The sequence below is a fragment of the Paroedura picta genome, chromosome 17, assembly GCF_049243985.1.
Source record: "Paroedura picta isolate Pp20150507F chromosome 17, Ppicta_v3.0, whole genome shotgun sequence".
Taxonomy (NCBI): domain Eukaryota; kingdom Metazoa; phylum Chordata; class Lepidosauria; order Squamata; family Gekkonidae; genus Paroedura; species Paroedura picta.
Window position 1 is genome coordinate 4,011,115 of NC_135385.1, and position 14,589 is coordinate 4,025,703.

General features: G+C 49.0%; 1 protein-coding gene across 1 annotated transcript in view; it reads right to left on the bottom strand.

Annotated features, from left to right (window-relative positions):
- VPS35L (VPS35 endosomal protein sorting factor like) overlaps nucleotides 1–14,589 on the bottom strand; it is a 90,237-nt gene that overhangs the window by 69,545 nt on the left and 6,103 nt on the right. Inside the window, exons 3-9 of the mRNA XM_077316129.1 lie at nucleotides 13,610–13,777; nucleotides 12,105–12,227; nucleotides 11,648–11,672; nucleotides 9,502–9,578; nucleotides 8,353–8,481; nucleotides 7,020–7,104; nucleotides 5,268–5,327 (exon numbers count right to left, since the gene is read on the bottom strand). Of these exons, the coding sequence (XP_077172244.1) occupies nucleotides 5,268–5,327; nucleotides 7,020–7,104; nucleotides 8,353–8,481; nucleotides 9,502–9,578; nucleotides 11,648–11,672; nucleotides 12,105–12,227; nucleotides 13,610–13,777 (667 nt within the window). The remainder of the gene's footprint in view (nucleotides 1–5,267; nucleotides 5,328–7,019; nucleotides 7,105–8,352; nucleotides 8,482–9,501; nucleotides 9,579–11,647; nucleotides 11,673–12,104; nucleotides 12,228–13,609; nucleotides 13,778–14,589) is intronic.

Consider the following 14,589-nt stretch of genomic DNA (forward strand, 5'->3'; position numbering starts at 1 on the left):
GAATTTGAACTCATGAACTCATATACTTTATTCTGCTCTGGTTCGGCCTCACTTGGAGTCCGGTGTTCAGTTTTGGGCACCCCAGTTGAAGAGGGATGTAGACAAACTGGAGCATGTCCAGAGGAGGGCAACAAAGATGGTGAGGGGTTTGGAGATCAAGAAAGGTTGGGGGAGCTTGGTCTGTTTAGCCTGGAGGACTGGGAGGAGATCTGACAACCCTCTTCAAGGATTTAAAAGGCTGCCATGGAGAGGATGGAGCAGAGTTGTTCTCTCTTGCCCCAGAGGGATGGACCAGAACGAATGGGATGAAATTAATTCAAAAGAAATTCCGTCTAAACATCCAGAAGAAGTTCCTGATAGTCAGAGCGGTTTCTCAGAGGAACAGGCTTCCTTGGGAGGTGGTGGGTTCTCCATCTTTGTGGATTTAAAAATTTTTTAAAGGAGGCTGCATAGCCATCTGACGGAGAGGCTGATTCTGTGAAAGTTCAAGGTTACAGTGGATGAGCGATAGGGTTGTGAATGTCCTGCATAGTGCAGGGGGTTGGACTAGATGACCCAGGAGGTCTCTATGACTGCTACACTAACCACTGCACCATGTTACCCCTGGTCTTCTTTAAACTTTGTCACACCTTAACCTTTCATATATGATGTTTGCATATGTTGGTCCAGGGAGCAAAATCTGCTCAGATGCCTGTCCTGAAAGAAATTAACTAGGCCTCAACCAAGGCCAGGGTCTTTTCAGCCTTGGCCTGGTGGAGCTGCTCCACTGGGCCCGATGGCTGAAGCCCTGCAGCGATATCAGAAACACACCGGCCTCGCTGTCCAAATTCACCTCATGAAATCCCACCTGAGGATTATATTACATGGCCCCTCTCCCCTTTCTCCCGTGAGAAGGAGGCGGCCTTGGGCAAATGGGTTCTATTTCTTAACATTTTTTAAATTTAGGATTTTTTTAAAAAAATATATTTAAATAGTACATTTTGATCAATGTTGTTCATCAGCTTTGGGGTGATCCTGTGTTGAGCAGGGGGGTGGACTAGATGGCCTGTATGGCCCCTTCCAACTCTATGATTCTAGGATTCTATGATCCTGCGTTGAGCAGGGGGTTGGACTAGATGGCCTGTATGGCCCCTTCCAACTCTATGATTCTATGATTCTATCTGGAGAGGCACAGTTTGGCTTCCCCTGCTTTGGGCTGATCCTGCATTAAGCAGGACATTGGACTAGATGGCCTGTATGGCCCCTTCCAACTCTATGATCCTATGATTCTATGATTCTAGGGTTGTGAGTGTCCTGCATAGTGCAGGGGGTTGGACTAGATGACCCATGAGGTCCCTTCCAACTCTATGATTCTAGGATTCTATCCTGAGCCTCTGGGGCAGGGCAGCCTATTAACGGAATATCAAATAAAGGATCTTGCATAGAGCCTATGCCCAGCAACCTGACTCTCAGCATGCCACAGGGCGGTCTCATAAAGTGGGCACAAGGGCAACAACGATTGTTCATCACTGTCCAGAACATTAGTTAGGACTGAGAGAGCTCTGGCTGGGAAGTTCATTTGCCAGCACCTCTAAAGGGAGACAGCCAGGAAAGGCCTTCGTCCCGAGTTCATCGTTCGCCGTTTGTCCTTTTTAGCAAGAGCTTAGTAGAAACGGCGTGTCCTCAGCATCCCAAGTCCACCGAGACCAGCTGCTCCAAACCCTGCTTTGGTGCCCAGGAGCACATGATGAAAACCGACATGACACGGCAGAAGGAAAAGTTACGTAACGGCCTGATTGTCAGACTGGGCTGTCTGCTCGAATCTTGCCTTGCTGGTCTTGGGAGCTGAGCCTCATCCTCTTTGCAATTTGGTTCGGCCCTCCCAGCTTTCAAAACTTTAGTTGGCACTTCCAGAGCCTTGATTTTGTTTTTTTTATTTTGATGAAAAGGAAGGACACAGAATGATGCTAAACAGCAATGGGAGGAAGATAATAGAGAGAGGAACCCACCGTGGTTTCACAATGTCATGGGCCTTCCGGGACCTCAGCACAGAAGGAGGAGCCTGGGCACTGCACAGCTGTGTCCCCCTAGGGCAGGCGTAGTGAAACTGCGGCCCTCCAGATGTCCATGGACTACAATTCCCAGAAGCCCCTGCCAGCGAATGCTGGCAGGGGCTCCTGGGAATTGGAGTCCATGGACATCTGGAGGGCCGCAGTTTGACTACCCCTGCCCTAGGGCATCGCTCCCACCACAAAATGGAACATTTCCGACACAGCCTTCCGTGAGGAATAGATTCTACACCATCCAAAACTATTTATTTACTTAAATCTAGACTAGATGCTTGCAAAGGGGTAGCCATGTTGCAGCCAAAGAAAGCTTTCTTCTGCCAGGATTTTGGTTTTGTCCGGTGGAAAAGGGAAGATCTTACCCCTCCTTGGATTGTCGTTTTACCAACTTCCTGCACATACCAGCTGTGGGGTGGGCAGGGGTGGGCTTATGGGTTATGACAGGGGAGTCGTCAACCTGTGGTCCTCCAGATGTTCACGGACTACAATTCCCATGAGCCCCTGCCAGCATTTGCTGGCAGGGGCTCGTGGGAATTGTAGTCCGTGAACATCTGGAGGACCACAAGTTGACGACCCCTGGATATTGCTATGTTTTTCATCTGTTGTTGTACACCTTTGTGAGTCAGCCGAGCTGGGAACAGCGGCACCTAAACAAACCAGCAAAACTCCCAGGGCATTTTAAAGACAAGCAGCATGGATTTCACCATATGAAGGCTTCACCCAGGGGTAGTCAAACTGCGGCCCTCCAGATGTCCATGGACTACAATTCCCAGGAGCCCCCTGCCAGCATTTGCTGGCAGGGGACTCCTGGGAATTGTAGTCCATGGACATCTGGAGGGCCGCAGTTTGACTACCCCTGGCTTCACCTATCTGAAGAACCGAGCAGAGAGCCACAACAGCTAATACTGAAATAAGTGCTATCGGTCTCAAAGGGGCGACTAGACCTTTGTTTTAAACTTAGAGGAAAATCTCAGCGCGCTCTTTGAAGGCAGAATAAACAAGACAAACGTAAAGGTAAATTCCTAGGAGCAGAAAGCTGGCTTTGCACCATCCCTCCTTGGTGTCAAGGACTTCTGCAGCCATTTCAACACAAGGTTTTCCTCCAGCGGCGATGCTACAGCGGTTCCTTCAGAAAGGAAGCTTCTCAGTCCAAGGAACTGGGGAGTGCCAAAAAACCGGGGACACCTTTCCCTGATAGCGATCCATTCCTAGGATCACCGATGACGAATCAGCCTACAAAGGCAGCAGCCAGAGGCACAAGGGTGGCTCTCAGGGCAACCGTCCCCCACCTTCTGGTGACCCAATTTCCAACAGTCTGCAGGGAAGGAAACATCCTTTCCAAAGACCGTTTTGCTCCCACAGCATCCAGACAGACATGCCTTGCATGACAAGGAGCTCTCCTTCGGCTGTGCTTTTTTGCTTCGAATGGGGTGGCTTTGAATACACGGATAAAGTCTACACGTATTCCGAGTGCTTTTCAGGCCGATAAGCCGAAGCACGGCGAGTTGAAATTCCACAGGACGGCTGCAGAGACTGCTGCTTGCTATTCTGCTGCTCCCAAATGCTGAGCCTGTGCAGAAATCGGAGAGGAAGGGCCGTTCCTGTTTATAGCAGAACTCCTCCCCCCCCCCCAACACACACACACACACGTGCACACGCTCCCTCTCAAGGACTTTTACATAACCAAGCGCTCCAGGGACCCAGAGCCCTTCGGTTCAAGCATGCTACAACCGCCAAGTCGGTTAAGGATAGCACAATGAACAGCTGCTGTCCGCCAGTGAACGTGAGAAGCTCCGTCCAGCCTGAAATGCAGCACAAGGGGTCTCCTCTAAACAAGCCCAAAAGGCGTCTTTTCAATTTTAAGAGTGAGGCCAGCCTTTGTCAACAAGATCCTGGACACAGAGTGTCGCTTCCATTACCCGAGAGGCAAAGGATGACCCTTCTGGATGTCCCCACTCCCTTCCCTGCCACACTTAGGGGTGCTTCAGTGAGCAGGCTCCGGATGCAGATCAGGGACCTGCAGGCAACAGTGGTGGGAGGGAAGGGAGGAGAGAGGGAGGGAGAACTCTGGTGCTAAATCAGAAGTCTGTACCTTATTGGAATGGAAAGAATGAGCACAAATACCACGGAGCGTGTTCTCGTTCCACACAGCGAGCTGCCCAAGGCACGGCTCAGCACTGGCAATGGTGCATTGTTATTACGTGCGCTGGAATCTCTCACTCAGGATTTGTTTCGGTCACTGCTGTTTGTTTGTCCTGTGCAGGCCTCAGGCACAGGGCCGTGTACACCCCCCCCTGCTCCCCCAGCCCCAAAAACCGAGGAGCCCAAACGAGAAGAGGCTAGCTCAAAATCTGTACATACTGAGAAGCACGCATGGCTCAACACACGCAAGCACTCTCCCTGTTACACGGAATCAGTTGCTTTAGGATGCTGAGGGCTGATCCTGCGTTGAGCAGGGGGTTGGACTAGATGGCCTCTGTGGCCCCTTCCAACTCTATGATTCTATGACTCAAAGACATAGTTCTGCCAGTGGGACAGCACCTCTATTGACGGTGGAGGGGAAGGATTTTTCGGCACATGCTTCCCTGCCCCCACACGTGCATACATACATGCACCTGTACATACATGCACAAATTACTTGATAGCAAGGATCCTGCCCAAAAGACTCGTATCGCAGCATTTTTAGGCAAGGTTTTTAGAATTAATTCCTTGTTTTTAACAAAACTGAGTAACTCTGCTTGATTTTTTAAAAATTTACTTTGTCTCACCCTACTTGTGTTGTTCATCATGCCAATAAAGGCTTCTGTGTCTCTCTGTGGCTCTCCAGGTCTATGAACTACAATTCCCATGAGCCCTTGGCAGACCATGGACATCTGGAGAGCCACAGTGTGGCCACCCTGGACCCCAACGGAAAAGGACAGGAAACTAGAGAGGGCTGGCGTCTGGGCCCTATTTTAATAGCAAAACAACAAGCTTGCCCTACTGAATATTTTGCAAAGGCCCAGCACTTCAGTAATTCAGATTTCTTTTCCCCCACCACCCTGAGAAACAACAGAAACGCACGACATCAAACCAGTCACAAAACAGCACAGCAAATTGTCATTTCCCACAATTCCCAGATGAGAAGCCAGCATGGAGCACAAGCGGTGTGTAGTTTCCCAGGAAGAGCCAACCTTCCTACATGGAACCGCAGTCACAGATGGGGAATAGAACCAGCGTTACCTGGCAAGGCGCTGCGATTATCCGTACACATGGAGAAGATCCTTTCATACACCAGCTTTCCTGCAAGGAGGACATCAAGTTTGGCAGATTAATACATCAGTACAGAAGACAGCAAAACAGGCAGCCATGATTTAGAGCAGGGGTAGTCAACCTGTGGTCCTCCAGATGTCCATGGACTACAATTTCCATGAGCCCCTGCCAGCAATTACTGGCAGCTGGAGTGGTTATCTGACTCTGGGCTATGGCTTGTTAGGGCCCCCCAACTAGAAGCCACAATCACAACTGGCCTAAAGCAGGTATTGTAATTAGAAGTCAAAGTATTTTCCCCGAAGCATTCTTAAGATCCATCCGTGGAGCCTGATCTTTGAGGTGAGGGAAAGGGCAGGAGATTTAGATCAAACTTTATTCCATGGTGCTGTTTTCTTTGCTTTCTCCCTTACCACAAACCTTGTGTTCGGTTAAAAGTGAAATAAAATAAGCTACAATACTTTCCTTGTTCACCTGCCCAAAGAACCTCCCTTTGCACTACACTGCCACCTAGTGGAACAAAGAGGCTTCCCAAGGGTGCACCTTCGGGATTCTTGTTTGCCCATAAACTATTCTTTATCAAGAAGGTGGATTCCAACCCCTCAACCACCCTAGCCAGCCTTCTCTAAAAATATTTATTTATTTTATATGCTGCCCCCCTCGAACCAACCAGCCATCTTGGGGGGGGGGGTATACAACCTGAAAATACATCATTACAATATTAAAACTGTAAACAATTAGCCAATAAAGTAACATTAAAGGTAAAGGTATCCCCTGTGCAAGCACCGGGTCATGTCTGACCCTTGGGGTGACGCCCTCTAGCGTTTTCATGGCAGACTCAATACCGGGTGGTTTGCCAGTGCCTTCCCCAGTCATTACCGTTTACCCCCCAGCAAGCTGGGTCCTCATTTTACCGACCTCGGAAGGATGGAAGGCTGAGTCAACCTCGAGCCGGCTGCTGGGATCGAACTCCCAGCTTCATGGGCAGAGCTTCAGACTGTATGTCTGCTGCCTTGCCACTCTGCGCCACAAGAGGCCCTATCCAGTTAAAAGAATTGGCTTCATTGTTCAACTAACCTAGATCAGGATTATTCATCTTAAGAGCCCCAACACGATCCTCATTATATGTCTCTATTGTACAACAACACACCCTGGGATCGAACTCCCAGCCTCGTGGTCAGAGGCTTCAGACAGCATGTCGGCTGACTTACCACCCTGCGCCACAAGAGGCTCTTTAAAAAGTAACATTAAAACCATTTAAAGCCACAAGTCTTGACTGCAACTGAATTAATTGACAATAACCCCAGTGGGAATCAGAGGGGGGGGGGGGAAGGTGACTGATATCCAGTCTGGTTCTATTGATTTTCTGCTGGCCTCAACCATAAGCTTGGCGGAAGAGCTCCATCTTGCAGGCTGGGTGGAACTTGCTCAGTTCCGTCAGGGCCCTCATCTCATCTGGGAGCTCATTCACCAAGAAGGAGGCCTAGCCCTGGTTGAGGCCAAGTCTTCTTCCTTAGGCTGGGGATCTTCCACCGGCTGGAGTGAGCTGATTGCAGCACACTCTGGGGGACATAGACAGGATCTCCCTCAGATATGCAAGTCCTGGCCCACATATGGTCTTAGTCCCTGAATGGGACCCAGAATTCAACTGGTAACCAATGCAGCTGACGGAGCTCGGGCCTTAGCAACATTTGATCTATAAAAGGATCCGGTTTTGATACTTACCAAATGTGTCAAGAATATCAGTTATCAAGACAAATTTACTTGGATAAAACTGAATGACGCTCGTGTCTGATAGAAGTTTTGAACACTAGGGAGAGAGGGAGAGAGGGAGACAGAGGGCTGAGCAGTGTTATGACTATTTCATCTATTTATTTATTACAGTATTTCCATCCCATCTTCCTCTTGGTTCCAGGAGGCTCACAATAATAATTAGAGAAGAGAGAAGAGCTGGGCTTTTGCACCCCATTTTTACTCCACGAAGGAGTCTCAAAGCGGTTTACAATCACCCACCCTTCCTCTTCTCACGACGGACTTCCCTGTGAGGGAGGTGAGGCAGGGAGAGCTCTGAGAAAACTGTGACGGCTCAATAGTGGAAGGAGCTTGCCAAGGAACTGGTCCTGTCCATGGCAACTCTGCATACCATTTCTTGAAATGAATACCGGGGGGCTGTGAAACAGTCTTCTGCAGCGGACTACAAGCCCCTGGTTCTTCATTGGTGTCCTTCAGAGATCCTACAGAGCAGAAACTTGAAGGTCCCCCCTTCTGGCTGATATTTTTGTGCTGTGTGGTTGGTCTTCTTTTCTCACCCTGCCCCATTAGAATTACCTATTCCTTGCTTTCCTATCCCCCCCCTCTTCCTTCCTGACGTCACCTGCTGCTTGCCTGTCCAAATGGAAGCTAACATGGGTCCCTCCTCATCCACCTCCCAGCTCTCCCAGCAAGCGACAACCATGAAGCTGCCAGGGGTGGTCAAACTGCGGCCCTCCAGATGTCCATGGACTACAATTCCCATGAGCCCCTGCCAGCAAATGCTGGCAGGGGCTCATGGGAATTGTAGTCCATGGACATCTGGAGGGCCGCAGTTTGACTACCCCTGCCCTAGTCCATCAAGGTCAGACTGGCAGCAGATCTCTGGAGTTTCAGGCAAAGGTCCTTCACATCCCCTACGGCCTTGTCCTTTTTAACTGGAGGCAGCAGGGATTGAACCTGGGACCTTCTGCATGCCATGCTGTGCCACTGAGCCACAGCCCCTCCCTGTACGAGCCACAACACAAAAGGTCCTCACAAGTGGTCAGCGGCTACAGCAGCTACAGCAGCTTCCTTGGCTACTCCCCCAGGTATTTCCACCCATTAATGCTATCTACCATATCTAGAGGCTAGTGTCTCCAGTTCCATCTGATGGGATTTGCAGATTGCCCCCCCTTCGGTCTACTCTTGTGAACCCAAGTGTCTGCAGACCGTGGTTTGAGATAAAGAGAATACCACCTTATACTTTTGCAGTTTTTGTACATCACTCGCATACCCAATGATATGCAGGCTACTAATTAAGACTGACCTGAATAACTATTTTTAGGGCTTTGACTTTTTGATCCGAGGCCCAGGCGTCCTTCAAGGACTGATTAAGTTCTTCGATCCGGTTGGTGTAATCTTGCTGAGTCAAGTTCAGCAGCTCTTTCTGCGAACCCTGAAAAGAATCCGACGTGTCAACAAAAAGTGATTAAGGCACCACGAAAAAAGTCACACACAACCGTCCCAAAACGGCTTATTCTCTCGGAATTCGCAACGTTGCAAAGTAGTGCGTTACACAGCAGACTCTCATTAAATTAAACAAAAATTTAAATACTTATTTTTGATCATTGATGATTCCCCCATCTTACCCAGTATTGACGTTAGACTGGCTGGCCTTTAATTTCCTGTATTTCCTAGAGCAGTGGTCCCCAACCTTTTTATCACTGGGGACCAGTCAACGCTTGACAATTTTACTGAGGCCCGGGGGGGGGGGGAGTAGTCTTTTGCCGAGGGATGTTGCCGCCGCCTGAGCCCCTGCTCCACTTCCTTGCCCGCCGGCGCCCCTGAATTCCTGCCGCCCGCTGGGGGGCGCTGCCAGCAGCAGCTCCGCAGTGCCATGCCGGAGAGCGCCCAAGGTGAGCCAGCAGCAGAGTGGCAGGGCAGCCCCCGAGGCAGCAGCCAGGAAGGAGGATGAGGAGGAGCCGCGGTCCGGTACCGACTGATCTACGGACCGGGAGCGGTCCCCGGACCGGGGGTTGGGGACCCCTGTCCTAGGGAATCATTCTTAAAGATGGGGGTTTCATTAGCTGCCTTCGTCCTCGGGAATAGAGGGAGATTTTAGTGATAGCTTGCATATATTTTTGTCAGGAGATCCACCTTTCAGAACTCTCAGATGTCCGCTACCTGGGCCTTGTGAGCTATCTGATTGAATGTGTCCATCCGTTCCGAGGCCTTTTCTCTGGCCACCTCAATCCGACTCAGGTCTTTCTACAAACACCTCCCATTTTCCACGGTGAAAACAGACAAAATGCATTCAGGTTCTCTTTAATTCTTTCACCCCTTGGCCATCCGAGGGTCCTTTACGTTCTTTGCAATACGCTCCTCGTTTTTGCCTGTCCGATAACTGATCTGCATTTTATTTGCCAATTTGTTTGCATGAAGGGAGGGGATCAGGCTGCAGCGCTCACTCACCCACCTCTTCAAGATCATCCAGCTCTTCTAGCCGTGTCCGCACCTTCTCAGAAACTGCAGATCCAGGAGTGCTGGCTTTTCCTGCAAGCAATGAGACACTTGCGTTGTTTAAAGAAGAAGAAGAGTTGGTTCTTATACCCCCACTTTTGACTACCCAAAGGAGGCTTAACCTGGCTTACAATCACCTTCCCTTCCTCTTCCCACAACAGGCAGGTGGGGCTGAGAGAGGAGTGCTCGGTCAGAATAGAATGATCAGGGCTGTGACAAGCCGAGGGTCTCCCAGCTGGCTGCATGTGGAGGAGTGGGGAATCAAACCCGGACGGCCAGATTAGTCGCCACCGTTCTCAACCACACCCCCACACTGGCTTCCATGGTACAACGCTGTACCGCGTTGCAAGTTATTTTGCAAGCCATGATGGCAAGCCATGGACGATGCTTTTCAAAACTGGGAAAGAAAAATACAGAAGGTCTAAATCAGGGGTAGTCAACCTGTGGTCCTCCAGATGCCCATGGACTACAAGTCCCATGAGCCCCTGCCAGCAAACGCTGGCAGGGGCTCATGGGAATTGTAGTCCATGGACATCTGGAGGACCACAGGTTGACTACCCCTGGTCTAAATTATGTCTCCAGAAGCAAAAATGACCATCCATGCCAGGGGGAGGGAAGGAAACGAACTGGCCACTTAAACCCAACAAATGCATTTTCACTTAAAGTATTTCCAATAGAAAGAAGTGATGGAAAGAAAAGGTGAAGAATGAGACTTGAAGCCAAATAAAAGAATATACCAAGTTGGGGGGGGGGGGGGGGATGGGATCATGACATTGGACCTTTTAAGTAATCACATATATTCTCTGAAAACTACTTCTATGGTGTAAATCAGGGGTAGTCAAACTGTGGCCCTCCAGATGTCCATGGACTACAATTCCCACGAGGGAATTGTAGTCCATGGACATCTGGAGGGCCACAGTTTGACTACCCCTGGTGTAAAGAATCAAACACAGAGATGCTGGAACACTTTTCTTAAGGATCCACAGCAAATCATATATTGCCGGGGTGGCCACACTGGCTCTCCAGATGTTCATGGACTACAATTCCCATGAGCCCCTGCCAGTGGCAAATCATATATTGCAGGGGTGGCCACACTGGCTCTCCAGATGTTCATGGACTACAATTCCCATGAGCCCCTGCCAGTGGCAAATCATATATTGCAGGGGTGGCCACACTGGCTCTCCAGATGTTCATGGACTACAATTCCCATGAGCCCCTGCCAGTGGCAAATCATATATTGCAGGGGTGGCCACACTGGCTCTCCAGATGTTCATGGACTACAATTCCCATGAGCCCCTGCCAGTGGCAAATCATATATTGCAGGGGTGGCCACACTGGCTCTCCAGGTGTCCGTGGACTACAATTCCCATGAGCCACTGCGGCTCATGGGAATTGTAGTCCTACAGACTGAAAGGTTTTCAGTTCTTCAAGCAAGTTTTGCGATCAATTAAATATTTTCATTGAAGGAAGAAACTGGGACAAGTTTATGAATTATTGGGTGTTTATTGTAATTAGCAATTCCTGCCACACAGCATTTCTCTTTGTTTCCCACCTGGAGTCTGGCATCCCTGCACCTCCATGGGATCCAAAGCCAGAGAGTTCCCCCTCCCAAGTAGCCCATTTCTCCAGGAGGACTGATCTCTGTTGCCTGGAAATGACCTGCAATTCCAGCAAATCCCCAGGTCCCAACTGCAGACTCACATCCCACAACCTCTCTGGGGCACAGTGCCATAGAGTTCCCCCCTCCCAAGCAAGCCCATTCATCTCCAGGAGCCTAGAGAGGAGTTGTCATTGCAAAGTCAAAACAGCCATTTTTCCCAGCTGGGGAGCTGATCTCTACAGTCTGCAGATGACCTCCAATTCCAGGAGATTTCCAGGCTGCTCCTGGAGGTTGCTGACCCCTGGGTAAGGAATGTTCCTTGGGGTTTGGAGACCTCAAGAGACCAGAGTTGGGCAGGAGCTTTTGTCCCCAGCGTGCATCCTAGCTGTTTTCCTGGTTGCAACGGGCTTCTCCTCTAGTAGGGAATAAGGCATAATGGCTTGCCCAAGTCCTTCCACTAAAATGTGTGGGTCAGAACAATGAGGACAAAGTGACTACTTGCCTTTCTCAGATCCCATGTACAAGTTCTGCAAGGAAAACAACAGTAGTTTAGAATGCATCTTTTAACTTAAGAAATCCTGTTTACTCACTACCATCCATAGAAATGTAACAAAATAACATTTATTAGGACTAACCAACTGTGTGGGCCTCTGGGTCTCACCAAACTTTAAGTAACATACAGGGAAACAACATCCCCAAAACTACAAAGGTCAGGGATAAAACCGTGTATCGAAAAATATAAACAAATAAACATCAGAGTTCGAAGTGTTTAAAAATCATAGAAGAAGCATCGCAGTGTATACACCACAACTGCCAACCAGGTCAGGCCTAACGTGTCTTGATCATACTGGTCTCCCTCAGAGGCTACACAGAGTTGTGTTACAGGTGCTTTAAAATTTTCACTGGCTTATCCTTCTTACGTGCATGCAACTTTAAAAAAAAGTAAATGGACCACTCACAATGGACAGTTTCTCATTTGTTGTGTATCTTGCAAGGATCTCGCCTCGTTTGCTTGACCAAGGCTCAAAATCAGGCCCTACGGTCAGATTCTCATCTTTATCACGTTTCTTCCTGGAACTGTCCTGTGGAGTAAGAAAGAGAAATGGTATAACATGCTCAAGCTAGTTAGAAGTCTGCCTTCCCATGTATCAGCTTTTCTCAACTTTTTAATGGTTGAGAACCCCCAGAAATATTTTTCAGGCTTTGAGAACCCCAGAAGTGGCTCAATCGTGCAGAATATAGTCAAGAAGCATAGCCCACCCAGGGCCCCTCCCCTTCCTACCCCCTCCAGGCCCATCATTGGCCATTTTGGGAGGGGTCAATATGACCTTATATGGTAATAAAGGTAAAGGTATCCCCTGTGCAAGCACCGGGTCATGTCTGACCCTTGGGGTGACGCCCTCCAGTGTTTTCATGGCAGACTCAATACGGGGTGGTTTGCCAGTGCCTTCCCCAGTCATTGCCGTTTACCCCCCAGCAAGCTGGGTACTCATTTTACCGACCTCGGAAGGAGAGAAGGCTGAGTCGACCTTGAGCCGGCTGCTGGGATCGAACTCCCAGCTTCATGGGCAGAGCTTCAAACAGCATGTCTGCTGCTTTACCACTCTGCGCCACAAGAGGCTCATGCATGATATGGTCATATCACCTGATAAATGGTTAATACATTTTAAAAATATATGAAAAATTAATTAACTTTCATCCATCAGGAAACCCTTTCCGGGCTGTCAAGAATCACTGGGTTTCATGAAACCCTGATGAGAAAACCTGCAGCTCAGATCCAAAGTGAAACCACGTTTGATTTTAGCTATTGGTCATGCGTGAAACCAGAATCACCTCTTCAGTTGTCGATTTGCCCCAACAGACGATGGCTGCAATCTCTCCTTTCCTACCTCCCCCTGCAGAGACTTTGCTCTTATCCCAGCATACACAGCAACAAAGGAAGCACCAAGGAACAAGCCAGAACGTCCGTGTGAACACGTCATGCAAAGCCACAGTTAAGAGTATTTGTGACGGATAAACCAACATCAATGGTTCCAAGGTTCCTAATCTGACCTAACTTTACTGATTAGGCTTTATTAACTGGCCCTCAAGTGGACAGCCATATTAACAGAGGGAAACTTTAATTAAGAAGTGATATGACATGACAGACAGCCAGTATACTGCAACCACATTTTTAAAAATCCACTTAAATGGCTACAGAATGGCTATAAAAAATTCCACTTAAATGGCTACTTAAATGGCTACAGAAACATGGACAGCTGAAAATTACAGCAGCCCCATCAGACTGTAAAGGCAGCATCATAGAATTTCTGTTCAGGTGCTGTGCAGTTAACACCGTGGCTCTTCAACAGGGGTGGTCAAACTGCAGCCCTCCAGATGTCCATGGACTACAATTCTCATGGGAATTGTAGTCCATGGACATCTGGAGGGCCGCAGTTTGACTACCCTTGCTCTTGAAGTTTACCATGTTAGACGCAGTCAGTGCTGGATCTGCAGTGGCTGCAAACAATGACAACGGATCGGTGCCATCCAGAACGCTGCTCAGAGGATCCACCATCGAACTGGACGAAGAGGAAGACGTAGAAGAAGTGCTTCCTTTCCGGCCCAGTTTCTTGGTCTTCGATTCCGTTACCTGAGGAAGAAATTACAACAGTGAGAAAGGCACGGAACACGCCCAGGGCAAGCGAATCCCTTGAGAAAGGACGCTACTAAGAGTGCAAAGTGATGCAGATTTAAGAACACCCAAGACCAAGATGAGCTTAGGCAGAAGTAACTCTCAGCCTCATGGGCAGAGCTTTCATACTGCATGTCTGCTGCCTTACCACTCTGTGCCACAAGAGGCTCTAAACTTTATGTAGGAAGCTAGAAATCAGGACTTTCTGTATCCTAAAGAATTTCATGCTCCGCAGCTAGAAAACAGAAATGGTTGGTAGACTCATTTTGCAGCCACTTTGGTGAACTCAAGAAGGCCAGGGTCTGGTCTCAGATGGAAGATCTCCTGAGCATCTATAAATATGCTGGCCTGGATTAAACCACGTAGAAAAGGTGGGATACCGAAGCACCCAACCCTACGGGATACACATGCAACTGTTGAAAGTTGTGCAGGATAATTCTCCAATCAAAATACAAAACTATGGATGATGTACGACAGAGACCAAGGACTAAGGGTATGAAACACCCTCAAGAAACACAAACACCCCAAAAAAACACCCTCAAACACACAAGGCACGAAACGCCCTCAAGACACTTCCCTTTTTCAAAGGGCTGCATGCACCTCTGCAGAAGCTACGATTCAGTGGATGCTGAATTCTGCAAGGGGGCCTTTAAACGTTACCATCTGCTTCACACAAAGAAGCCGAGAACTGCCTTTTGGAAAAGGGGGGGTACTACACCAAGGAAGTGTGCCTAGCCTCAACCAGGGCCAGGGCCTTTTCGGTCCTGGCC